Source organism: Cervus elaphus, chromosome 12 (assembly GCF_910594005.1).
Source record: "Cervus elaphus chromosome 12, mCerEla1.1, whole genome shotgun sequence".
NCBI lineage: Eukaryota > Metazoa > Chordata > Mammalia > Artiodactyla > Cervidae > Cervus > Cervus elaphus.
This window is the reverse complement of record NC_057826.1, coordinates 29,173,983-29,201,046: the sequence shown is the minus strand read 5'-3', so window position 1 is coordinate 29,201,046 and position 27,064 is coordinate 29,173,983. Positions and strand designations below refer to the sequence as shown.

General features: G+C 35.2%; 1 protein-coding gene across 7 annotated transcripts in view; it reads left to right on the top strand.

The window, feature by feature from the left end:
* MNAT1 (MNAT1 component of CDK activating kinase) overlaps nt 1-27,064 on the top strand; it is a 199,053-nt gene that overhangs the window by 49,086 nt on the left and 122,903 nt on the right. For all 7 annotated transcript variants that reach the window (XR_006344084.1, XR_006344085.1, XM_043920671.1 and 4 more), the window contains exons 4-6: nt 7,987-8,090; nt 16,328-16,468; nt 22,821-22,946. Coding sequence is in view for 5 of the 7 variants with exons in the window: in XM_043920671.1 (XP_043776606.1) it covers nt 7,987-8,090; nt 16,328-16,468; nt 22,821-22,946 (371 nt within the window). In the remaining 2 variants the exon portion in view is untranslated. The remainder of the gene's footprint in view (nt 1-7,986; nt 8,091-16,327; nt 16,469-22,820; nt 22,947-27,064) is intronic.

Here is a 27,064-nt window from a genome sequence, read left to right as displayed (position 1 = left end):
GCCCAGATAACCACAATGGTGTGATCACTCACCTAGACTAGACATCCTAGAATGTAGTCAATTGGACCTTAGGAAGCATCATTATGAATAAAGCTAGTGGAGGTGATGGAATTCCAGTTGAGCTATTTCAGATCCTCAAGGATGATGCTGTGAAAGTGCTGCACTCAATATGCCAGCAAATTTGGAAAACTCAGCAGTGGCCACAGGATTGGAAAAGGTCAGTTTTCATTCTAGTCCCAAAGAAAGGCAGTGCCAAAGAATGCTCAAACTACTGCACAACTGCACTCATCTCACACGCTAGTAAAGCAATGCTCAAAATTCTCCAAGTCAGGCTTCAATAGTACCTGAACTGTGAACTTCCAGATGTTCAAGCTGGTTTTAGAAAAGGCAGAGGGGGAAAAAAAAAAAGAAAAGGCAAAGGAACCAGAGATCAAATTGCCATCATCCTCTGGATCATCGAAAAAGCAAAGGAGTTCCAGAAAAACATCTATTTTTGCTTTATTGACAGTGCAAAGCCTTTAACTGTGTGGATCATAAGAAGCTGTGGAAAATTCTGAAGGAAATGAGAATATCAGACCACCTGACCTGCCTCTTGAGAAATCTGTGTGCAGGTCAGGAAGCAACAGCACTGGACATGGAACAACAGACTAGTCCCAGATAAAAGGAGTACGTCAAGGCTATATATTGTCACCCTGCTTGTTTAACTTATATGCAAAGTACATCATGAGAAAAGCTGGGATCATGATTGCTGGGAGAAATATCAATAACCTCAGATATGCAGATGACACCACCCTTATGCCATAAAGTGAAGAAGAACTAAAGAGCCTCTTGATGAAAGTGAAAGAGGAGAGTGACAACGTTGGCTTAAAGCTCAGCATTCAGAAAACTAAGATCATGGCAGCCGGTCCCATCACCTCATGACAAATAGATGAGGAAACAGTGGAAACAGTGACAAACTTTATTTTCTTGGGCTCCAAAATCTCTGCAGGTGGCAACTGCAGCCATGAAATTAAAAGACACTTGCTCCTTGGCAGTAAAGTTATGACAAACCTAGACAGCATATTAAAAAGCAGAGACATTACTTTGCTAACAAAGGTCCATCTAGTCAAAGCTATGGTTTTTCCAGTAGTCATGTATGGATGTGAGAGTTGAACTATAAAGAAAGCTAAGCACCGAAGAATTGATGGTTTTGAACTGTGCTGTTGGAGAAGACTCTTGGACTTCTTGGAATTGACGGTCCCTTGGATTGCAAGGAGTTTCAACAAGTCCATCTTAAAGGAGATCAATCCAGAGTTTTCAAAGAAAGGACTTTTGCTCAAGCAGAATCTCTCAGTCACCTGATGCAAAGAACACACTCATTGGTAAAGACCCTGATGCTGGGAAAGATTGAAGGCGAGAGGGGAAGGGAACGACAGAGGATGAGATGATTGGTTGGCATCATTGTAACAGTGGACATGAGTTTGAGTAAGCTCTGGGAGTTGGTGATGGACAGGGAGGCCTGGTGTGCTGCAGTCCATGGGGTCGCAGAGAGTTGGACACGACGGAGAGACTAAACTGAACTGAACAGAACTTAGCGTCTAACCACCAGGGAAGAACAGACTTAGAGTAGGTAGTAACAGAGATAGTTAAAAGGGACGTTTTAGAGCTAGAATATTTGAGTGAATAATTTCATGGAAGAAGTGAGTTAAGAAAGAGTAGACTAGGATGAATTGCAGTATTCTGACCTTGAGCAGTTGCAACAAAAAGAATAAAATACTTAGGAGTATATCTACCTAAAGAAACAAAAGACCTATACATAGAAAACTATAAAACACTGATGAAAGAAATCAAAGAGGACACAAACAGATGGAGAAACATACCGTGTTCATGGATTGGAAGAATCAGTATTCTCAAAATGGCTATTCTACCCAAAGCAATCTATAGATTCAATGCAATCCCTATCAAGCTACCAACGGTATTTTTCACAGAACTAGACCAAAGAATTTCACAATTTGTATGGAAATACAAAAAACCTTGAATAGCCAAAGTAATCTTGAGAAAGAAGAATGGAACTGGAGGAATCAACCTGCCTGACTTCAGACTCTACTACAAAGCCACAGTCATCAAGACAGTGTGGTACTGGCACAAAGACAGAAATATAGACCAATGGAACAGAATAGAAAGCCCAGAGATAAATCCACGAACCTATGGACACCTTATCTTTGACAAAGGAGGCAAGGATATACAATGGAAAAAAGACAACCTCTTTAACAAGTGGTGCTGGGAAAACTGGTCAACCACTTGTAAAAGAATGAAACTAGAACACTTTCTAACACCATACACAAAAATAAACTCAAAATGGATTAAAGATCTAAATGTCAGACCAGAAACTATAAAACTCCTAGAGGAGAACATAGGCAAAACACTCTCCGACATAAATCACAGCAAGATCCTCTATGACCCACCTCCCAGAATATTGGAAATAAAAGCAAAACTAAACAAATGGGATCTAATGAAACTTAAAAGCTTTTGCACTACAAAGGAAACTATAAGTAAGGTGAAAAGACAGCCGTCAGATTGGGAGAAAATAATAGCAAATGAAGAAACAGACAAAGGATTAATCTCAAAAATATACAAGCAACTCCTGTAGCTCAATTCCAGAAAAATAAATGACCCAATCAAAGAATGGGCCAAAGAACTAAACAGACATTTCTCCAAAGAAGACATACAGATGGCTAACAAACACATGAAAAGGTGCTCAACATCACTCATTATTAGAGAAATGCAAATCAAAACCACAATGAGGTACCATTACACACCAGTCAGGATGGCTGCTATCCAAAAGTCTACAAGCAATAAATGCTGGAGAGGGTGTGGAGAAAAGGGAACCCTCTTACACTGTTGGTGGGAATGCAAACTAGTACAGCCACTATGGAAAACAGTGTGGAGATTCCTTAAAAAACTGGAAATAGAACTGCCATATGACCCAGCAATCCCACTTCTGGGCATACACACTGAGGAAACCAGATCTGAAAGAGACACGTGCACCCCAATGTTCATCGCAGCACTGTTTATAATAGCCAGGACATGGAAGCAACCTAGATGCCCATCAGCAGAGGAATGGATAAGGAAGCTGTGGTACATATACACCATGGAATATTACTCAGCCGTCAAAAAGAATTCATTTGAACCAGTCCTAATGAGATGGATGAAACTGGAGCCCCTTATACAGAGTGAAGTAAGCCAGAAAGATAAAGAACATTACAGCATACTAACACATATATATGGAATTTAGAAAGATGGTAACGATAACCCTATATGCAAAACAGAAAAAGAGACACAGAAATACAGAACAGACTTTTGAACTCTGTGGGAGAAGTTGAGGGTGGGATGTTTCAAAAGAACAGCATGTATACTATCTATGGTGAAACAGATCCCCAGCCCAGGTGGGATGCATGAGACAAGTGCTCGGGCCTGGTACACTGGGAAGACCCAGAGGAATCGGGTGGAGAGGGAGGAGGGAGGGGGGATCGGGATGGGGAATACGTGTAAATCTATGGCTGATTCATATCAATGTATGACAAAACCCACTGAAATGTTGTGAAGTAATTAGCCTCCAACTAATAAAAAAATTAAAAAAAAAAAAAGAAAATAACAGTGGGAGAACTGGCATTATTTTTTTTACTGTTTTGTTGGGTGGAGAGTATGGAAATGAGGGAAAGACCAGGTTCAACCCTTTTAAGTTTTGTTAGGGTGTGACTCCCACCACTTACTTAAGTGTCATTGTTCTGATTGCTATGGTATAAATAAAAGTTGTTTTTTTTTTAATTTCCTTTTAAAACCTTGTTTCAGTAGCTGTTTATTTTGTGTCTTATTCATTCTTTCAAGGATAATTAGTTAGATGTTTGTGATATCTGTATTGGAGCTCTCTGTGTTAATCAATAGCATAGTTTTCACAACACTTGGGACAGGTATTTTAATCTATTTTGCATATGGAGAGGAGGCACAGAGAGTGTAACTGTTGTTCTGGAGATCACATTGCTAATATATAATGTAACCAGACTTTGAACATAGATTTTCCTAACTCCCAGAGCCCATGAAAGTACTTGATAGTCTCAGAGACTAGTTAATAGCCTGAGTCTAGAATATGGAGTGCTGATTAGTAGTAGAAGAGTGGGAGAAGACAAAAATCTATATTTTCGAGCTATAATTTTGAAGCATCTTAAAGAAGTTTGGTAGGAAGGAAGACAGGAAGGTGCTGTAGAGGTTAGAGTGAAAAGAATAGAGTTGGTAGGATGGCTAAGGAGTCAGTGTTTGAGGATTTATAAATTGGGAATCAGTTACTGTTATAGAAATTCATTATGAACCTTTGAATATGATGAATATAAAAATGTTTAGAACACTAGAATTTTGAGTAGTGGCATAAAAAAATTACAGTAGAAGGGGGCACATATGAAGATGGACTTTCTTATAGCTTTGACAATGGGCCCTTTTCTGTGGTTATGACAATCTAAACATAAAAATTCTTGTTCCTTTTGGCCTAAGGGATTATCTCAAAAGTTTGTCCTTAGTTTCATAATAAATATATTATTCTTTTGGTTAGGGTATTTTTGTTTTAAAAGGGTGAGAAAGTCCTAAGGGCTTTAATTATGAATTCTGGATTCCAAAAAGACTGCAGAATTGCACTTAAATAACATTAAATCTTTCAGAAAATACAGTAGGTTTTTTGTTGGCTTTTAATACTTGACTAAACACAGGTCAACATCTGAGCTAAGCCAGTAACCAGGATAGATAAAAGACCAAATAATTGTTATAGAAAATTCTTTTCTTTCTTTAAAGCTCTTATACCAGTCTGATTCATTGTATCATGAATGAGACTCGCCTCATCTGATGTTTTCAAAACTGTAATCCACTTTTAGTGTTTTTCTCTCTCTTTTTTTTTAAAGAAAGAGATTTGTATTACTTGTGATTATGATTTGCATCTATTACATTGCCATTACCTTTGCTTTCTAAATTAAAAAAATGAAATAGGTTATTTGAGTTTCATTAAAATTCATAAAAATTTTAATAAGCATAAAATAGAAATGATCTATAACAGATCAGTTTTACTTAGAATTTAACTCTACTGTTTCTAATTTCTATTTAATGAGAAGTTTTAATCAGCCCATTGTCTAGCTTGGTGATAAATTGTAATTTTTTAAAAATTGCTCTAAATATTCTAATAAAGTTCTACATAGGATATCAATTTGATTAACTTAACTTCTCAGTAGATTCATACCATAAGAAACAAAGATTACTTTTTTCCCTGTAGTTTCTCATTTGCTTACTTTGCCTTTCTAAATAATTCAGTTTTGTAATTATAAAGGTCATGTAAATCAATCTGTATTTATAAAGATAATTATAAATATTAGCATTGATTTCTTATTTTAGTTTTTTGAGATGTGATTGATATGCGATATTATATTAGTTTCAGGTGTACAGCTTAGTGATTCCATATTTTTATGTATTATGAAGTGATCATGGCAGTAAGACCAGTTATCATCCATTACTATAGAAAGTAATTACAGTATTATTGACTATACACACTCCAGTACTATTACCTGGAAAATCCCATGGATGGAGGAGCATGGTAGGTTACAGTCCATGGGGTCGCAAAGAGTTGGACACGACTGAGCGACTTCACTTCACTGACTATGTTCCCTATGTACATTATATCCCTGTGACGTATAACTTATTTTGCACTGAAGTTTGTACCTCTTTATCCACTTTACCTGTTCTGTCTGTCTCTCCTATACCTGTATTGGTTTATTTTTTTCCTCTTGTAATATTTTAGCAAGCATTTCTTGAGGTCTTAGCAGATGAGATGTTTCTTTTTTTAGTAGATTTTATTTTTTAGAGCAGTTTTAGATACACAGAAAAATTAAATGAAACATGCAGAGAGTTCCCTTATACCTCTTGTACGTCACATACACACAGACTCCGCCACTATTTGCATACTCACCTGAATTACAAATTTGTTATAATCAGTGAACCTACATTGACATATTGTTATCTCCCAAGGTCTATAGTTTACATTAGGGTTTACTCTTGATGTACATTTTATGGGTTTGGATAACTATATAATGACATGTATCCTCCATTGTAGTTTTGTACAGAATAGTTTTACTACCCTGAAACACCTCTGTGTTCTGCTTATTTGTCCCTTCTTCCCCTCAGTCCTTGGCAACCACTGATCTTTTTACTGTCTCTGTAGATTTGCTTTTTTTAGGGTGTTGGTTGAAATCATACAGTGTGTAGCCTTATCAGTTGCCTTAGTAATACACATTTAAGGTTCCTCTATGTCTTTTCATGGTTTGATGCGCTGTGCTCAATGGTGTCTGACTCTTTGTGACCCCATGGACTGTAGCCCGCCAGGCTCCTCTGTCCATGGGATTTTCCAGGCAGGAATACTGGAGTGGGTTGCCATTCCTCCTCTGGAGGATCTTCCTGACCCAGAGATTGAACCTGCATCTTTGGCATCTCCTGTATTGGCAGGCAGATTCTTTACCACTGCACCATCTGGGCTAACCCTTTGATAGCTTATTATTATTTGGTGCTTAATAATATCTCATTGTCTGGCTATACTCTAGTTTATTTATCTACTCAGAAGACTGAAGGACATCTTGGTTGTTTCAGCAGTGATGAATAAAGTTGCTGTAAACATTCATTTGCAGGCTTTTGTGTGGATATGGTTTTAAACTCCTTTGGATAAATACCAAGGAGTGTAGTTGCAGGCATTGTATGTTGTCTTATCATACTTGTTATTGTATGATAAGAGTGTGTTTCATTTTGTAAGAAACTCTCAAATTGCCTTCCAAAGTGCTATGCCATTTTGCATTCCCACTGCAGTTTATGAGTGTTCCTGTTGCTCCACATCCTTGCCAGCATTTGATGTCATCATGTAGGAGCATGGATTAAAGCAGATTATTTAGGGTAGATCAAACCTGCTTATAGGTCAAGCTAGAGGAAGCAGTTGTAAGTAATTGGAGGAGGAATTGAAGGGCTAATAATAGAAGCATAAAGATTAGAGAAATCCAAGGGAGATCTGAACTGAATTATGGAATAGGAGAGACAGTGATGAGGACCCTTCTTCAGATGAGCTTATATTAACACTGAAAGGGGTATGGCAGTGGGTAGTACTTTAAAATATGAATTTATATTCATATAAATAAAAAACATTTTTTTGTTCAGAGTTATAATAACCTTTAAATTTGCATATGTAAACTTAGAAGGGAGCTAGGCATTTATAATTAAAATCACTTTGAATTAGAATTTTAAAAAGATATTTCTAACTTACGGAAAGTTTATCTTCCTTCTGGACACGTTTCAGTGGCTTCTCTTACTCACTATTTCAGTCTTCAGTTTTGGAGCCAGATTATCCTTTACCTTCCCTGTTAGGTTTCTACTCTTATATATTTCATACTTTTCCACATCTAGACTGTATGGGAAATGATTAGTCTTATGTGCAGCTATGTTGAAGATTAGAATAAAACCTGTTTTTGTTGGATAGTATTTTTTACTCCTTTGGATAATTTTTCTGTTTTTGGAGCTTAGATTCTTTTCAGTATTGATTCTGACTAGTGTAGTAGATTTCAGGCTTACTTTTTTATTTAAAAAATTTAAGCAATCTTTTTTATACTTTTAAAGTTAAAATGGGCAATATAAAATTCAAATCCACTGTGACTATGGCGAGCACATATCTTAGATTTTTTTAAGAGTATTCAGGTCTTTAGATAGTCTGTGTGATAGTCTGACAGTCTTTCCTTATATTTGGTTCAGAAAATCATAGTTGCTGAACTAGAACTAGTTTCTATAAAGTAGGGGGTCAGTAAAAAGATACAAATGGAGCTGAAAGGAAGGACAACCTGATGAACTAAGAAATCATTGTGATGGATATTTGGTTTTTATTATCTTTGCAAGATGCATGTTGAAACTGTATTTCATGTCACTGTTTCTTTTCTCATGTAGTTTTCAACTTGACCAACAATGTGGATTTGGACAATACCAAGAAGAAAATGGAGATATACCAAAAGGAAAACAAAGATGTCATTCAGAAAAATAAGTTAAAGCTGGTTGGTGCCAAGTATTTTCTTCTTCTTTTGTATTAGAAACTAATGCTTCCACCTGATCCTTTAAAAAGCTTTTTCTAAACCTAGTTGTATTTACAAAGAATTTAGCTGAAATTAAGGCCAGAAATACTAGTATATTTATATAAGCATATAGGTATGAGGCACACATTACTATAGCAAAAACAGTTTTGATGGCATTAGTAAAATATATTCTATAAAAAATAAAATATATTTGATAAAGGAAAAATAATTGTATGCACGCAGAGATTTAATTATCTAACTTATACAGTTTAGCTGTCATTTCTTCAGTGTAGTTTGGGTTTCTAGTTTTGGGGAAAGTGAGATAATTGTTTTTAAGGTGCTGTACCAGGAATTTGTAATCATTGGTAAAAATGATATAGGTATGTTTGGATTACATAACTTGAATGTTTGGATTACATAGCTTATATTTTCATCTTGTACTTAGAAAGATTTACTTGTTATAGTCTTCAAGTGTTTCATTAAGGCACTTCTTTCCTGCAATAAAACTCTTGAGGAATTGACATTTTATTCTGTTCATATCCACCCTGGCTTCCTTAGAAAGGTGTCTCATTTCTGAGAGCATCAGTATGCTATAAAAATTACTCTCTTTGCCCAGTAGCCTTCTCTGGGTACATCAGAAGATACATGCACAATAGGTATGCCTGGGTAACTTGGTGCATTAACTCTGTTTAACTGAATAAGGTTGTTCTTTTCAAGTGAGTGCTTTTTTCATTTATAGTTTTAAGCTAGAAAATAATACTGAGAGTTTAAATGAAAGAATGATCTAATTTTAGGCTGGTTATATTATTTTAAAGTAGGAATTTCTAATTAACGAAAACTTTATAATGATAGGTTATTGAATACAGTTGACCCTTGAACAACACAGGTTTGAATTGTGCAGGTCCACTTAACACCTGGATTATTTTCAGTAGTAAATACTACTATACCACATGTTGAGAGATTGAGTCCTTGGTTGCAGAACCTCAGACACAGAGGGAACTGCTGATAAGGAGTGCAGACTAAACTATACATGAATTTTCAACTGTGCCAAGGACCAGCATGCCTGATACCCCATTTGTATAATGATCAACCTGTACTTTGTTTAATGCATGTTAGAGTGACCACATTTATTCTTCATGTTAGCGTTTAGCATCTGGATCTGTTATAACTTAGTGTTTTGGTCAGTAATTCATTATCATTTATTAATTGATCATTCTATGATGAGCATTTTATTTATTAGTGATACGTAGCTATTTGGTGTTGGCATAAATACAGACATAGGACCATTTTTTAAGATGGTGCAAGTTCATGTGTGTCAGTAACTATGGTGTCTTTGGGTAGAGCCCAGTTCTGAAGTGGCCCAAGGAATGTGGACTATATGAATGATGCTTTTACTATCCAGAGGTAGCAACTTGCCTTTAATATCTTTGTGAATGTTGAAGTCTCACTGTTCCAACAACATCAGAATTGTATCCAAAAAGGGGAAAAAACTCAATCTCTTGTATAATTAGGCACATAAGATGACCCGTTTCTGACAGAGAAACTATTACTGGGTTTACTGTGGAAGCTGAAGCTGCAACACTTTGGCCAACTGATATGAAGAGCCAACTCATTGGAAAAGACCTTGATGCTGGAAAAGTTTGAGGGCAGAAGGAGAAGTGGGTGACAAAGGATGAGGTGGTTGCATGTCGTCATTGACTCAATGGACATGAGTTTGAGCAAACTCTGGGAGATAGTGAAGGACAGGGAAGCCTGGCGTGCTGCGGACCATGGGGTCACAAAGAGTCAGACATGACTCAGTGACTAAACAGCAGCAGCAGCAGCAATAACAGCAACATACATTTCAAAATAATCACCATTAGAAGTCAAGTTACCATTATGGTTGTATGGTTACCATCATGATACAAAGATACTGTATTTTTGTTGACTATATTCCCCCACAGTGGGAATTTCGTACCCGTGACTTACTTATTTTGTAAATGGAAGTTCATACTTAAATCTTTCTCACCTATTTCTTTCATTCCCCATCCCCCTTCCTCCCAGCAACCTCCTGTTCTCTGTATCTGTGAGTGTTTTGTTATTTTTGGTTACTTGTTTTGTTTTTTTGATTCCAAATATAAGTGAAATCATACAGTATTTGTCTTTGACTTTTTTAATTTTAGCATAGTACCATCTAGGTCAATCCAAATGGCAAGATTTCATTCTTTTTTGTTAATGTCTGAGTAATGTTTGATTTTATATATTACATCTTTTTTTATCCATTCTCCTGTTGATGGGTACTTAAGGTGCTTCTGTTATCTTGGCTTATTTAAATAATGCAGAAATGAATGTTGAGGTGCATGTATCTTTTCAAATAAGTGTTTTGCTTTTCTTTGGATAAGAACCCAGAATTGCTTGATTGTATTGTAGTTCTATTTCTAATTTTTTGAGGAACCTTCTTGTTTTCCGTAGTGCCTGCACCAATTTACATTCCTAGGGTCCCCTTCTCTCCACATTCTTTCCAACGTTTGTTATTTGTTGTCTTTTTGATGATGACCATTCTGATAGATGTGAGGTGATATTTCATTGGTTAGTAATTAAAGCTCAACATTCAGAAAACTAAGATCATGGCATCTGGTTCCATCACTTCATGGCAAATAGATGGGGAAACAGTGGAAACAATGGCTGACTTTATTTTTCTGGGCTCCAAAATCACTGCAGATGGTGATTGCAGCCATGAAATTAAAAGTCTCTTGCTCCTTGGAAGGAAAGTTATGACCAACCTAGACAGCATATTAAAAAGCAGAGACATTACTTTGCTAACAAAGGTCCGTCTAGTCAAGGCTGTGGTTTTTCCAGTGGTCATGTGTGGATGTGAGAGTTGGACTATAAAGAAAGCTGAGCGCAGAAGAATTGATGCTTTTGAACTGTGTTGTTGGAGAAGACTCTTGAGAGTCCCTTGGACTGCAAGGAGATCCAGCCAGTCCATTCTAAAGGAGATCAGTCCTGGTGTTCATTGGAGGGCCTAATGTTGAAGCTGAAACTCCAATACTTTGGCCACCTGATGCAAAGAGCTGACTCATTTGAAAAGACCCTGATGCTGGGAAAGATTGAAGGCAGGAGGAGAAGGGGACGACAGAGGATGAGATGGTTGGATGGCATCACCAACACAATGGACATGGGTTTGGGTGGACTCTGGGAGTTGGTGATGGACAGGGAGGCCTGGCGTGCTGTGGTTCACGGGGTCGCAAAGAATCGGACTGAGTGACTGAACTGAACTGAACTGATGGTTAGTGATTTTAAGCAATTTTTCCCATGCCTTTAGGCCATCTGTGTATCTTCTGGAAAAATGTCTCTTCAGGTTCTTTGCCCATTTTTTAATCAGATTATTTGTTTTTTGATGTTGAGTTCTATGAGTTTTTTTTTTTATGTTTTGGGCATTAACTTCTTACCAGATTTATTGTTTGCTACCCATGCTACCCGTTTGACGTGGGTAGATGTCAAAGAGCATGCTACCCATGTTGTCTTGTAAGAGTTTTATGGTTTCAGGTCTTACACTTAATTCTTAGATAATCCCTTTTGAGTTTATTTTTGTCGATGGTGTGAGAAAGTAGTCCTGTTTAATTCTTTCACGTGTAGCTGTCTAGTTTTTCCAAAACCATTTATTGAAGAGGCTTTTTCTTGTTCTATATTCTTGCCTCCTTTGTCATGGATTAATTGCCCATATAAGTGGGTTTACTTCTGGGCTCTCTATTCCGCATTGATCTCTGTGTCTGTTTTTGTACTAGTACTTTGTTTTTTTAAAGACTGTGTTTTTGTATTGTAGTTTGAAATCAGGTAGTATGATACTTTGAGCTTTGTTGTTCTTTTTCAAGATTGTTTAGGCTATTCAAGGTATTTTATGTTGCCATACACACAAAAAATTATTCTATTTCTGTAAAAATTGTGGTTGGTATTTTGATAGGGATTGCACTGAATTTGTAGATTGTGTTGGGTAGTATGGCCATTTTAATACTATTAATTCTTCATGAGCAGAGTATATCTTTCCATTTGTTTGTGTTGTCTTCAGTTTCTTTTGTCAGTGTCTTACAGTTTTCTTTTTATAGGTCTTTTACTTCCTTAGATTACTTCCTAGGTATTTTATTCTTTTTGATGCAGGTGTAAATGAGATTCTTTTCTCTTTCTGATAGTTTGTTGTTAGTGTATAGAAATGCAGCAGATTTTTATAGATTAATTTTTTATCCTGCAAGTTTACTGAATTTATCAGTGAGTTCTAATAGGTTTTTTGGTGGCATGTTTAGAATTTTGTATATATAGTATCATGCCATCTTCAAATATTGACAGTTTTTCTTCTTCCTTTCCAGTTGGAATTCTTTTTCTTTTTTGTTTGATTGCTGTGGCTAGGACTTCCAATACAGTACTTCCAATACTTTTTTAAATAAAAGTGGCAAGAGTGAGCATCCTTGTCTTGTTCCTGATCTTAGAGGAAATGCTTTCAGCTTTTCACTGTTGAGTATAATATTAGTTATGGGCTTGTCATATTTGGCCTTTATTGTTTTATGTTCATTCTGTGCCCACTTTGTTTAAAGTTTTATCATAAACGAATGTTGAATTTTATCAGAATCCCTTTTTACATCTACTGGGATGACTATATGCTTTTTATTTTTCAATTTATAAATGTGGTATGTCACATTGATTGATTTGTGGGTATTGAACCATCCTTGCATTCTTGGTATAAATCCCACATGATTATGGTATATGATCCTTTTAATGTATTGTTGAATTTGGTTTTGCTAATATTTTGTTGAAGAGTTTTGCATCTATGTTCATCTTAACTGACCTTTTTCATCTTCTCTCCTACCTATTTCTCCTATTATGTTCTTTATCTAAGTTGTTCAGGCCATATCTGGTTAGTCTTCATATACTGTTTTTTAAAAAACTTTATTAGAAATTGAAACATAATTGTTCTACAGTGTGCCGGTTTCTGCTGTATAATAATTAGTCATAATTGGAAAGAGTGTATATGTCAATGCTACTTTCTTATTTGTTCTACCAAATATATGATGTTTGTTTTTCTGACTTATTTCACTGTGTAGAGTAGGCTCTAGCTTCATCCACCTCATTAGAACTGACTCAAATTTGTTGCTTTTTATGGCTGAGTAATATTCTATTGTATATATGTACCATATTTTCTTTATCCTTTCATCTGTTGATGCATATCTGGCTTGCTTCCCAGTCCTGACTATTGTAAATAGTGCTGCAATGAACATTGTGGGTATATGTGTCTTTTTGAATTGTGGTTTTCTCAGGTTATATGCCCAGTAGTGGAATTGCTGGGTCATATGGTAGTTTTATTCTTAGTTTGTTAAGGAATCTCCATACTGTTCTCCATAGTGGCTGTATCAATTTACATTTCTAGTAACAGTGCAGTAGGGTTCTCTTTTCTCCACGTCTTCTCCAGCCATTATTGTTTGTAGTTTTTTGATGATGGCCATTCTGATTCGTGTGGCTTCCCTGGTGGCTCAGTCAGTAAAGAGTGTGCCTGCAATGTGGGAGACTTGGATTCAATCCCTGGAATGGGAAGATCCCCTAGAGAAAGAAATGACTACCCACTCCAGTTTTCTTGCCTGGAGAATTCTATGGACAGAGGAGCCTAGTGGGCTGCAGTTCATGGGGTCACAAAGAGTCGGACACAACTGAGTGACTTAATGCTTTCAATTTCATTTTGAGTGGTGTGAGATGATACCTCATTGTAGTTCTGATTTGCATTTCTCCAGTAATGAATGATGTTGAGCATCTTTTCACGTGTTTATTGGCCATCTATATGTCGTCTTCGGGGAATCATATACTGTTGGTAGTCTTTCCTTATGGTCTTTCAAACCTAGTTCCTCTTAATTATAGTATTATTACTTTACATAGTATTCATTATTTCTTACTTGAGTTATTGAAATATTCATCTGAGTCTTCCTGTCTTCAGTCTTGAACCCCAGTGTTCTGTATTCTTCACTGCTTCTAGTCATCTTTCTAAATTCTTTGTCTTACCAGTTGCCTTAGTATGGCATAAATGCACCCCTTAGTATGGTATGGTCAATTCTCCATCATCTGCCTTTCGCAGGCCTCTCCAGCTTTGTCAAGAGCTTTCCCCAACTTCATACTTAATGACTTGGTCATACCAAGCATTCTAGCTTGATCGTGTCTTTGTACCTTTGTTTTCTCTGCCTAAATGACTCTTCCACTCTGCAGTGGGGTTAAATACCTACTGTTTGAAACCTGCTCAGCCTTCATGTATTACTTACCCAGGGCTGTTTAAAACAAATTACCCAAAACTGGTGATTTCTAACAATGAAATTTGTCTCTTACAGGAACAGGCTTCTGTAAGCTAGAAGTCTGAAGTCAAGGTGTCATCAGGTCATGGTCTCTCTGAAAGCTCTAGGGAGGAATCTTTGTTTCTTTTAGCATCTTTGGCATCACTCTGATCTCTACCTCTAACTTCCCATGGCCTTCTCCCTGTGTGTCTGTATCTAAGTTTCCAGTATTACCTATCTTAACTTGGTTACATATGCAAAGACCCTATTTCCAAATAAGGTCACATTTATGGTTACCATGGGTTAAGAACTTCAACATGTATTTTGGGGGCACACATTCAACCCATAACACTCTGAAATCTTTTCTAACTCTACCTGTCCTCCATCATAGCACGGGGAATTAACCACTCCATTAATTTTGCCACCACCATACTCTGTGTAAACCTATCACTTGTTTGACTTATTGCTGATATAACACTGTTTTATTTTGAGACATCCTTTTCTGCTTATGAACCTACTGTCTAGTAATTCACTTTTCCAGCCTTCATATCTTACCCCCTAACTTTGTACATTTATTCCTAGTAGTTTTTTTAGATCAAGTTTGAATTTTCTTCTCCACTGGGTGCCTGAGTTAGAATAGCAATCTCAGTAATAGAGGTTTTTAAAATTATAGGGGAGAAATGCTACTTGAACTTAGCAACTGACTTAATTTAAGGGGGATGGGGTTGAGGGAGAAGTAATAAAGATGACTTTGAGGTTTCAATTTGAGTTGACCGAGAGGTGGGTGTGCAATTAGCAGAAATCAGGAATACAGGAGGGTGATCAGCTTTGGGAAACCAAATGCTGAACTTAATTTTGGATATACTGAGTTTGAATTATAAGGGAAATATTTTTTTCATTTGGGAGTCTTGTTTATTTCTGGGAGTTTATCTAATTTGTGAATTGATATAACCTTAACAGAGATTAACAATATGTAAATATTATTTTACATAAAAATATACTTTTCTGTGAGGTCTCTGTTAATTCATGTTAGTGATTCCAAAACATATTATACTGTCTCCCTCTATTCTGTATTTGCCTCAAGGTGCCATAAATTCTCAGTATTATGTTGAATTAAAAAAAGGTATTGCATTTTTAAGAGCAGCAGTCAAGGATTTAAAATAAAGCCATTAAGATATTACTGTATTTCTCATTCATAAAACTTAAAGAACAGAGCCGGTATAATACTGCTTTTAAATATGACTTAGGGTTGGAATAAATTTCAGAGTCTGGAAGTATTTAATATTTCTAAGAAACTTCATAAAAGGGAAGTAATGTAGGACTGTAGTTCATTCTCTCTACATATTAGCTTTGGATTTTGAATTTTTTAGTCCACAGAGAGGAAGGACCCTTGAAATTTATATGCTTGTGTTAGAAAATAACTTCAGCTTTTCATAACTTACCTTAAATGAATGCTGTTTGGAACTCAAGCATCAGAAAGACTTATTTTAACTTGGGGTAAAGATGCTAAGTACTATGATAACTTTTCATTATCTTATGTATTTTGAAAATTGTTTCTATTAAATGAACCAGTCTTTTATATGGAGTGTTTCAATTAATAGTTTTATATGGAGATGATCTGTTTGTTGTTGTTGGGTTTTTGTTTTGCTTTCTTTGTTTAATCTAAATAAAGTCGTAAGCAGTTTTCACATTCCTGCGGCTGGGATAAGTGTACTTTGTTTAGATTTCATTTAGTGCTAGATGTCATTCTCTTTAATAGTAACATGTCTGCGTGAAAGAAAACTAGTTCTTTTAAAGTGGAGCTGCTGCTGCACTATTAAACAGTTAGTGACTAGAGCAATTTATACTTTGAAAAAAGGTAGTATGGAGTATGATATAGACTTAGTTTTGGTCACTAAATTTATTTCATGCCATATATAAATGTTACTGTTTCAGACTCGGGAACAGGAGGAATTGGAAGAAGCTTTAGAAGTAGAACGACAGGAAAATGAACAAAGACGACTATTTATCCAAAAAGAAGAACAAATGCAACAGATTCTAAAAAGGAAGAATAAGCAGGCTCTTTTAGATGAACTGGTATGTATTAATGTTGATTGTGATAAAAACATTTGTCTTCAGGGTTTATCTTTCCTGTTACACTGGGTGATGGTATTTAAATGGCATTTCTATGGTTTGTACTCATGTGTTCACCTTCTGTGCCTTTATTTTATTTATTTATTTCAAGGATTGACTTACGTGTTGGCTGTGCTGCGTGTCGGTTGCTGCCTGTGGGCTTTCTCTAGTTCTGACACGTGGAGGCTGCTCTTCGTTGTGTTGCGTGGCCTTCTCGTCGCAGTGGCTTCTCTTGTTGCATAGCACCGCCTCTAGGCTCGCAGGCTGCAGTAATTGTGGCACATGGGCTTCCTTGTTCTGCAGCATGTGGGATCTTCTCAAATCAGAGATTGAGCCCATGTCCCTTGCATGGGAGGCAGATTCTTAATCACTGAACCTTCAAGGAAGCCCCTATTTATTTATTTTTTTAAATGTTTGTTAATATCCATTTTATTTTCAGATAACAGAGTAATACTATAATTAACATAAGCCAGTTTACTATTAATGGAGTGTTGATATGTTTCTCAGCTTACTGACTAAAACATGTTTTCAGAGCACTTTTCTCCTGATTGCTACTGATTTTCTAATAACTAGCTCATTTTCAAGCATTTTGGCTTCATGCTGAAGTTTTAGTGACTGGTTACTCTGTGAGAACTGTATTTTGTATTTTTGCATGGGGAAAATACATTTGAAAGAAATGGTAATGTCTTGCAAGTTATTGGTGTTTTCTAGTTGTTAGTTCCCCAGGTAGTCAATATTATTAGATAATAGCAGGGATTACAACCAAGGTTTATGAAATGTTTCATGGATTTGAGAATATATTATTTGATGCTTATAAACCAATGTGATACTGATGAAATCGCAACATGGAAATTGTCCTTTCTGGTAAAGGCTTTTTACATTCTTCCTTTCCCCTTTCTAGCTATGTAATTAGTTTCCGTGTGTTGTTAACATACTTAACTCTTCAGTTTACTAGTTGCTATGCTGTTTGTTATTCTGTGACCAGTGAATGTATGTGTGTATATTTTTTTACTGTGCTTTTGCCCTAAAAGCATTTAAGCCACATAACCAGGAATAAAAAGAGAAAGCAAGATTATGTATTAGGTTGGTACAAAAGTATTTATGGTTTCAAACCATGAATTTTAAATCATTTTAACTAGGCTCAAACACATCTTTATTAATCAAAATAGGAACCATTACAATCAACACGTTTTTGCCAACGACAGATAAGTTTATTTATTCCTATAGCATAAAAATCCCTGCTTTGGGATTTGATGAACTCTTAGAAATCATTTTCTGCCTCCTGCTGGTTGTGGCAGTGTTTTTCCCTGCAAAAAATTGTCAAGATGCTTGAAGAAATTGTAGTCAGTTGGTGAGAGGTGAAGTGAAGGTGGCGGATGAGGCAAAACGTTATAGCCCGATTTGTTCAACTTTTGAAACTTTGCTGTGTGACATGTGGTGGGCCGTTGTGGTGGAGAATTGGACTCATTCTGTTGACCAATGCTGGCTGCAGGCATTGCAGTTTTTAGTGCATATCATCGATTTGATCAGCACTTCTCTGATGTAATGGTTTCACCAGGATTCAGAAAGCTGTAGTGAGTGGGTCATACTGGCAGCAAACCTTCAGTGACCATGATCTTTTTTTGGTGCAAGTATTTGGCTTTGGGAAGTGCTTTGAAGCTTCTTCTTGGTCCAGCTGCTGAGCTGGTCATCACTGGTTGTTGGATAAAATCCACTTTTCCTCTCACATCACAATCTGATCGAGAAATTGTTCATTGCTGTTGTGTAGAATAAGAGAAGATGACACCTCAAAATGACATTTTTTTTAATTTTTGGTCAGCTCATGAGACACTCACTTATCAAGCTTTTTCACCTTTCCAAATTGCTTCCAATGCTGAACAGCCATAGCGTGGTCAAAGTTGAGTTCTTTGGCAACTTCTCATGTGGTTTTAAGAGGATCAGCTTTGATGATGCTCTTGGTTATTGTTAACTTCTAATAGCTGGCCACTGTACTCCTCATCTTCAGGTCTCTCCTCTCCTTTGCAAAACTTCTTGAACCACCACTGCACTGTACATTTGTTAGCAGTTCCTGGGTCAGATGAGTTGTTACTGTTGCAAGTTGTCTCTGCTGCTCTACAGTCCATTTTGAACTCAAATAAAAAAAAGTTGCTCAAATTTTCTTTTTGTCCAGTGTCATTTCTGTAGACTAAAATGCAAGTGATGTCATTGACAAAAAAATGTAAAGTGAGAAATGCACATTAAAATGATGTATAACATAACTACATTTATTTAAAGATGTATTCCAGTACCAGACAACAAATTCAACAATGTAAAACTGCAATTACTTTTGCACCAACCTAATAAATTAGAAGTAGGTGAGAAAGTAAGGGCCTTAGTGAAGCTTAGACAGTAAATGCTTATCATAAACCCTATCTACTTTGTATGAGTGGAACATAAATTTGATTCTAAAAATGAGGACAAGGAATTCCCTGGTGGTCTAAATGGTTAGGATTCGGCACTTGTGTCATGGCCCTGGTTCAGTCCCTGATCAGGAAGTAAGATCCCACAAACCACACGGCGTAGCCCAAAGCAAAAAAATGAAAATAGCAATGTATAGCATGGAAGATTTTTTTTTGTTGTTAGTAACTTCCATTAATTTTTTTGAAACTATTAAGTGGAAGTTGTGGCTTTAACAGTTGAAATGATACATACTGTGTGTTACATTTTTTGTGGACGTGTTGCTTGTGAGAAATTAAAAACTTGAAAGAATGAATTCGTAAAGCCTCATGTTACAGGTTTGTTTATTTTGAAAGGTTCTTTCTCTCATCATTTTATATATAGAGGAAGATGATTTTCTTTCCTTTGTACATTATTAATGCTTTCCTCTATACATTAATTCCAAATACTGAACTTAGATTTAAGACAAATATACACTCTAGCTTTCTAAAAATGTTCCATTTATTATTAAGAATTTTTAGTTTTTATTTTGAGATTAGCTAGTTTTGCACAGCAATTATTTTTGTATATTCTTTTTATCTGTAGTCTTTTAGCACGAAATTTTGGTGCCTCATTGAGCTGCTTTTGGCTCTTGAGCTGCAACTGCCAGTGTTGTACATTGTGTATAATCTGGAGTTAATATTGGTTTTTGTTAAGAACTGCCCTCCCTTTCCTGTTTTCTTCACCTGCAAGTCATTACTGTGCATACTTTCTTCACTATTTAGATCATGTAACATAGTGGTTAAATAATCTTTAACAATTTACTGTATTCATTAGAACAATTAATTACAACAGATTGGTTTGAATACCAATTCAATTTGAATTTCTGGTTTTCGTTTTCAAATTTATTTTTAAAGATTGTTACTTTAACTTTTGAATATTTATTAAAATTTTTTTGTTAAAATGTTAACATCCATTTCATCCTTGTTGACTAATTGAAAGAATTCATTAAATTTCTTTTTATTTTCCTGAATCTTTATTAAGTATATAAAAGAATGCATTGTGTTTTTTCTACGTATGTTCACATGTTAAATTTTATTTAGAAAGACTGCATTGTAAATATATCTAGTACCTTAAATCTTAAAATGATTCTCTGGATCTAATTTAGACAACTAGTATAAGTACTCCTTATTAGTTTTTCTTCTCCTGTTTTTGGTCCTTATGCTAAAAGTCACTTTTTAACCTTTTAAAAAAGTGTTGGCATTACATTATACTCTATGTGACAGAATTTTAATGTTATGGTCTTAATCTTTATGACTTAAAATGTTGCCTAAAAAGTCCATTTATTTAATCCTAACTGTAAATTCAGGATTTTTTTTTCTAAAAGCTATTTGAAAAAAGATTTTTAAATAGGTCCTGACTTATTAAATCTTTTTATATTCCTGTTAGAAAATTCTCTTCATATTATGTCTTAAATTTTGCTAGGGCTAATACTGTCAAATGCAGTAGCTTATTTTTATTAGAATATTGTTTGCCAGATGGCTTGCTCAAAGTCAGTTAAAATAATCTTTCAAAATGGTCATTATAAAGCTTTTAATGAGTATTACAGGTAGTCTTAATTAAAATTTCTTTAAATATTGAGCATTGTACCTTCAGGCTATTAAATAGCTTAGGGAACCTTTCAGGGTAAAAATGGAAAGCTAAGAATGAAATATTGGGTTGGCCAAAAAGTTCATTTGGGTTTTTCCATAAGATACTGTGGGAGAGCCCAAATGAACTTTTTGGCCAACCAAATAACTTGAAAGGCTGAATCTGCATTCTGTGTATTCCTAAAAGCATGTATATTTCCCATAATTTATTTTACTCTATAGATTTTGTTGATGTGCGAGCTCCTACTTATTTCTTTCTTAACATTTATAAGATTTTCAGACTCCAAAGTTTTGATTGCTAACGTAGAGTATAGCAGATTTGAAGTAAATTGTATTGCCTTTGTATCAAAATTAGTTTTAGATTTCTAGAATACTTATTTTTATTAAATTTCAGTTCTTTTACCAATACATTTTAATATTCTGGTTCTTTTATAGGAAAGTGAAACCAGGATTAAAACAGGCATAGTATTGATTAGCAGCTTTTTTTGAAGTGCACATATTATTTTACTTTTATGTAAGAACTTTTACTTTTTAGAGTAAGTACTAGGTATGGAATTTGAATTCACTTACAGTATTAATTAGGAAGCAATGATTTAGCTTTTTAGCCAAGAAAATTTATTTTTCTTCTGTTAGTTTTTACATATGAAAAGATAGTAAGAGATTTTAAAAGATACTTTGGGCCACTGCCCTTTTAAAATGTCCTTTAAGTAAACATTTTATTACAAAATTCCTAATGGAAATCTTGAATAGCTGCAGGAATTCACAGTAATGCCATACTTCCCAAGCCACCAGGAAAGTCCCAATACTATGATTAATGTATTACTAATGCTTTGTTGTAGAATATGAGAGGTATTCAAGTATATTCTAGAATTTTATTCATTCTCCTTCATTATTGCTAAAACCAAGTCTTAAGAATTTTGCTGCTTACTAAAAGTTGTGCATTATAAATAAAATTTGTGTTTTTCCATTTCCTTTGAAAGTTTTCATCTTTAAAACATTTGCTTTTGCAAACCACTTCTGTTGCAAAGTTTTGAAAAACAGATTTATTTTAGGATGATGCTGTTGAAATAATTGGCTTGTTATTTGAATTTCTTCTGTACTGTAACCTTTAAACAAGTCTTTTAAATATATCCATTAGCCATATTTGTGCCCCAAAATATTAAGTTGTTGGATTTGGAAAGAAAATGAGGTTCTATACTTTTATAGAGTATATAAAAGGTTCTTCACTTTTATATTATAAAATGTTTAACAACATAGTTTTTTCAGGATTAAATTCTGGGTAGTTACTATTTTAAAAATCTGTTAGACCATTTGATGACTTTATTTTCATAGGTCACCTTGGTATAGGAGATAGAAATATATTTGCACCTTTCTTTCTGTTTACTGATATAGAGAGCAGTGTGTCTCTTTGTGTATGTTTGTGTATGATCTCCTTCCTTCCTGGTTTCCTTCTGCATGTGTTTCTGTGTTCTTATTTCACTGACATCTCAAAAGGGAAAATGACTTGGATACGTTTAGTTTAGATCTTAGCTGTGTAGCACTTTAAACATGTAAGAAGACTTCATTTTAAATAGGATAAATAGCAGTTTACATATAAAAGTTAGTTATTTGATGATGTTATTAATATGTGTGTATGCAGATTTGTGTAGATAGTGGCCCTGTTTTAGTATCAATATATTAAAAATGTTTACTATTATTTTGCAAATTAAAAAATTTAGACTTAATTTATAAAAATAAGTAATAAAGGAGAAAATAAATGTACTTTTGGTTGTACTTAACAATCATTCCATTGTACAAAAAACAGAACAAGGATCATTTCCAAACGGCCTCAGGTGAAATCTAATGGGAAACAATTTCAAGCTAGTCTGAATTCACTGGTTAAAAGAATGTGTCTTAGATAAACATCTGATCTAGGTTATAGTACTTTGTACTACTCTCTTTGTGATTAGCTTCTAATTTTTTTTATTTTAATAAATATATGGTTGGTTTCACTAGATGAAATAAGACCCTATTATATTGTCTTTAATGTGGATTCTATAAAAATCCATTTTTGTAGGTTATTTTGATTTATGAGTCTAAAACAGCCTTTTCTTATTATGGAATGTTAAAGTCTTTTGTAAAGTGTTCTCCATAAAGTGAATATTTAGGTTGACATCAAGTGCTTATGGAAAGGCATAATTTAAAATAAAAGACTGGTTGCTCTTTAGTTTTTTCTTTTTAACTTTCACATTGCACTTTAACTTCTCTTACAGGAGAGTTCTGATCTCCCCGTTGCTCTGCTTTTGGCTCAGCATAAAGATAGATCTACCCAATTGGAAATGCAGATTGAGAAACCTAAACCTATAAAACCAGGGACGTTTTCCACAGGCATCAAAATGGTAAGCTCTAATTTTATTGTTTATTGGGAAGATATATGTCAAATATTACACTTTTTAACTTTATATTGACTTTTACAGATAAACTGGAAGATTCAACTATTTAAGATGTGTCTGATCTAGGCTACATGACTAGAAATAAAAATATGTGCAGTATAAGAAGAAAGTGAAAAATAATAATTTACAGAGTATGCAACACAGTTTTGTTCTATATAATATTGAGTTTGCATGTGTTTTATTATCCTGTGTAAGTTTTTAAGCTTGTGGTATAGAAAAACATTTCTTAAAATGCAGACTTCTGGTTTCTGGTATGGCATGTGAGAAGCTTGGAAATTGCCATTCCAACCTGACAACAAATAAAACTTAAAATCCACTGAAAAATCACCAAGTTTTTTAGTACAGAGAGGTCACACAGCAAGCCACTGCCCTTAAAATTGGAGAGACCAGTAGAGACTACAGTGAATCACGGCTCACTAGAACAGCAGCCTTGCTGGGAACCAGTGCTGGTGTAGGGAAACCTGAATTGGCTCACAAATTACTGGAGGCTCAGTATGGGCAACTCTTAAGAGTTAAAAACTCCAGGGGAAATGAATCATCAGAGGCCCCACACTTTTTGTGTCTTACCTGTTGTGTCTCAACCAGAATCTCTCAGTGTATATCAGAAAAATCCCCTCTTGCTTTTGATAGATGAAGGAAAAAAGGGGAACCATTTTAAGATGTGCCAGAGCATTCTGTTCTTCCTAACAAGATTTGCCCTCTAGGATAAACTATTTTACCAGAGTCTAACTGAGTTTTATCAGAGCTTAACTGATGTGGGTGAAGGGAAATACCCAACTATAACTGCTCCAGTCTTAAATGTTGAAGAAGGGAAATATACAACTTCAGTTCGCTCTAACCATCCTGCCCCACCTGGTGGCAGGGAGATTGAGAAGTGTGTGTGAAGTTCACAGGCCAGAAACACAGGCTTTCTAAAAGACTGAGACCTTACTATAGGACTAGGACTATAAATTGTTCTATCATCCCTGATACCGTCAGTTCAGTTCAGTCACTCAGTCGTGTCCAACTCTTTGCGACCTCATGGACTGCAGCATGCCAGGCTTCCCTGTCCATCACCAACTCCTGGAGCTTGCTCAAACTCAGGTCCATTGAGTTGGTGATGTCATCCAACCATTTTATCCTCTCTCGCCCCCTTCTCTTCCCGCTTTCAATCTTTCCCAGCAGCAGGGTCTTTTCCAGTGAGTGCGTTCTTTGCATCTGGTGGCTGAAGTATTGGAGTTTCAGCTTCAGCATCAGTCCTTCCAATGAATATTCAGGACTGATTTCCTTTAGGATGAACTGGTTGGATCTCCTTGCAGTCCAAGGGACTGTCAAGAGTCTTCTCCAACACCACAGTTCAAAAGCATCAGTTCTTCAGCAGTCAACTTTCTTTATGGTCCAACTCTTATGTCCATTAATGACTACTGGAAAAACTATAGCCTTGACTAGATGGACCTTTGTTGACAAAGTAATGTCTCTGCTTTTTAATATGCTGGCTAGGTTTGTTATAGCTTTTCTTCCAAGGAGCAAGCGTCTTTTAATTTCATGGCTGCAGTCACCATCTGCAGTGATTTTGGAGCCCCCCAACATAAAGTCTGTCACTGTTTCCACTGTTTCCCCATCTATTTGCCATGAAGTGATGGGACCAGATGCAATGATCTTAGTTTTCTGAATGTTGAGTTTTAAGCCAGCTTTTTTCACTGACACCTTACATTACTAAATACCTGTTTACAACAGTTTGTTTTACCCAGTGTGTCATGTCTGGCTGTCAAGGAAAAAAAAAATTGCAAGATATACTTGCAAAAAATAAAGGCAGAAGATGCAGTTGGAAGAGACAGAGCAAGCATGAGAATTAGATATGACGGGGGAGTTGGAATTATCAGACTGGGAATTTGAAACAGTTAACTGTGATTAATATGCTAAGAGTGCTAATGGATAAAGTAGATAACGTGCAAGAACAGGTGGGCAATATAAGCAGAGAAATGGAAATTCTAAGAAAGAACTGAAAAGAAATGCTAGAGAAAAAAGAAATACAAACACTGACAGAAGTGAAGAGTGCTTTTGATGGCTTATTAATAGATTGGACATGCATGAGGAAAGAGTCTTTGAGCAAGAGGATATATCAGTAGAATTCTTGAAAACTGGAAACCAAAGAGAAAAAGCCTGGGGGGAATAAAAGCCCAGAACAGAATATTGCAAGGACTGTGGGATGACGACAAAAGGTACAACACAAGCATTCTGGCAGTACCAGAGAAGAGAGAAAGGAACAGAAGAAATATTTGAAACCGTAACAACTGAGAATTTTCCTGAATGAATGTCAGATACCAAACCAAAGACCCAGAGAGCTCAGAGAACATCAAGTAGGATAAATGGCAAAAAAAGTCCCTGTACATAGGGATAATATTTTCAAATGACAGAAAATTGAAGATAAAGAAACAAAAAAATCCTGAGGAAGCTCCTCCTATAGAGGAGCAAAGATAAGAATTATATCTGGCTTTTCCTCAGAAACCATACAAATAAGAAGAGAGTGGAATGAAATATTTAAGGTATTGAGAGAAAAAAGCCACGAGCCTAGAATAATGTACTGTGTAAAAATTATACTTTAAAAGTAAAGGAGAAATATTCATGTCAATGTATGGCAAAAGCCACTACAATATTGTAAAGTAATTAGCCTCAAACTAATAAATGAAAAAAAAAAAGTAAAGGAGAAATAAAGATCATCAGAGAAAAACATAATTTTTTGCCAGTGGATAATTTTTGCAAGAAGTGTTAAAAGAGGTTCTTTAGAGGCTAGGAAGGTGCTATAGATGAGAAATCCAGAAGAAAAAGCATTGCAGAAGAAATGAATGAAGATAAAATAAAACTTTTATTTTTCTTGTGCTTAATTGCTCTAACAGATAACAGTTTAAAATAATAGCAACACTGTTTGACTATGTTTGCTTATGTGTGTATATGTGTATATACACATGTATACTTATTCACACATGTCCTTATATATAAGTGAAATGAATGACAGTGATGATACAAGGGATGGGAGGAAGCAATTAGAATTATTTTGTTATTATAAGGTACTGACACTAACTAACCATGGTTCTACTACTCAGCTATTGTTTTTGAGTTTTAAAATTGCCTACTTTGTTTGTCATATGTTTGCCAGCTAATTAGATTTATAAACACCTTGAGGACAGAAGCTGTATATTTTAACTTTGTTTTGTATAATTGTGGTTATGTGGGCACCTGAAAAATAGAAAATATTCATGGTCTATTTTAAGCTTACAAATGTAGGAAGTATGAGCAGATCTTTACATAATGTAAAGGAACACACTACTCATTAAGGAATTACCAAAGCTTTTGAACTAAGAAGAAAGTGTAGAGGAAAGAAAATGGGCTTCGAAAGACTAGGATACAGTGGGATTAAATACCAGCTTCATCATTCACTAGATGTGTATCTATGGGTAAAATGTTAAAGTTGAGATAATTGTAGATTTATATGATTTGGATGATTAAAATATGTATATAAAATGCTAAACCAAGTGCAACAGTCATTTTACAAGTAATGCTTTTTGTTGTTATTATAGTTTAAATGTCTAAGTGAATTACAATCTCTTTACATTGTATAATTTAAGTAATACATATTTTTAGGCTTCTTGAATTTTGGGGAATTTTATGATAAATTTGGCATATTGATATCCTGGAAATCTGTGGCATTGCTTTGACCATAGTAGTGTGTTCTACAATTTTTTACAATTTATTTTTTAAATTTACATACAACAAAGGTCATTCTTTGTGATATATAGGATCTTGCCAGATGCAGGACAGTATAGCGATCATAAAATCATAATGTAGAGCGGTTCCATCACTCCTCAAAATTCTTTCATGTGGTTGTTTCCTTGGTTATGATTATCAACAAGGCTGTTTAAGCATTTGCTTACAGTTGTGTAGGTAAGTTTTAATTTGTTGTGGGTAAATACTACTAAGAATGAGATTGATGATTTATATATGAGAAAGATATATTTAGCTTTGTAAAAAATTTCCAAACTATTTTTTAAAGTGCCTGTACCAGTTTGCATTCCTATCAACACTGA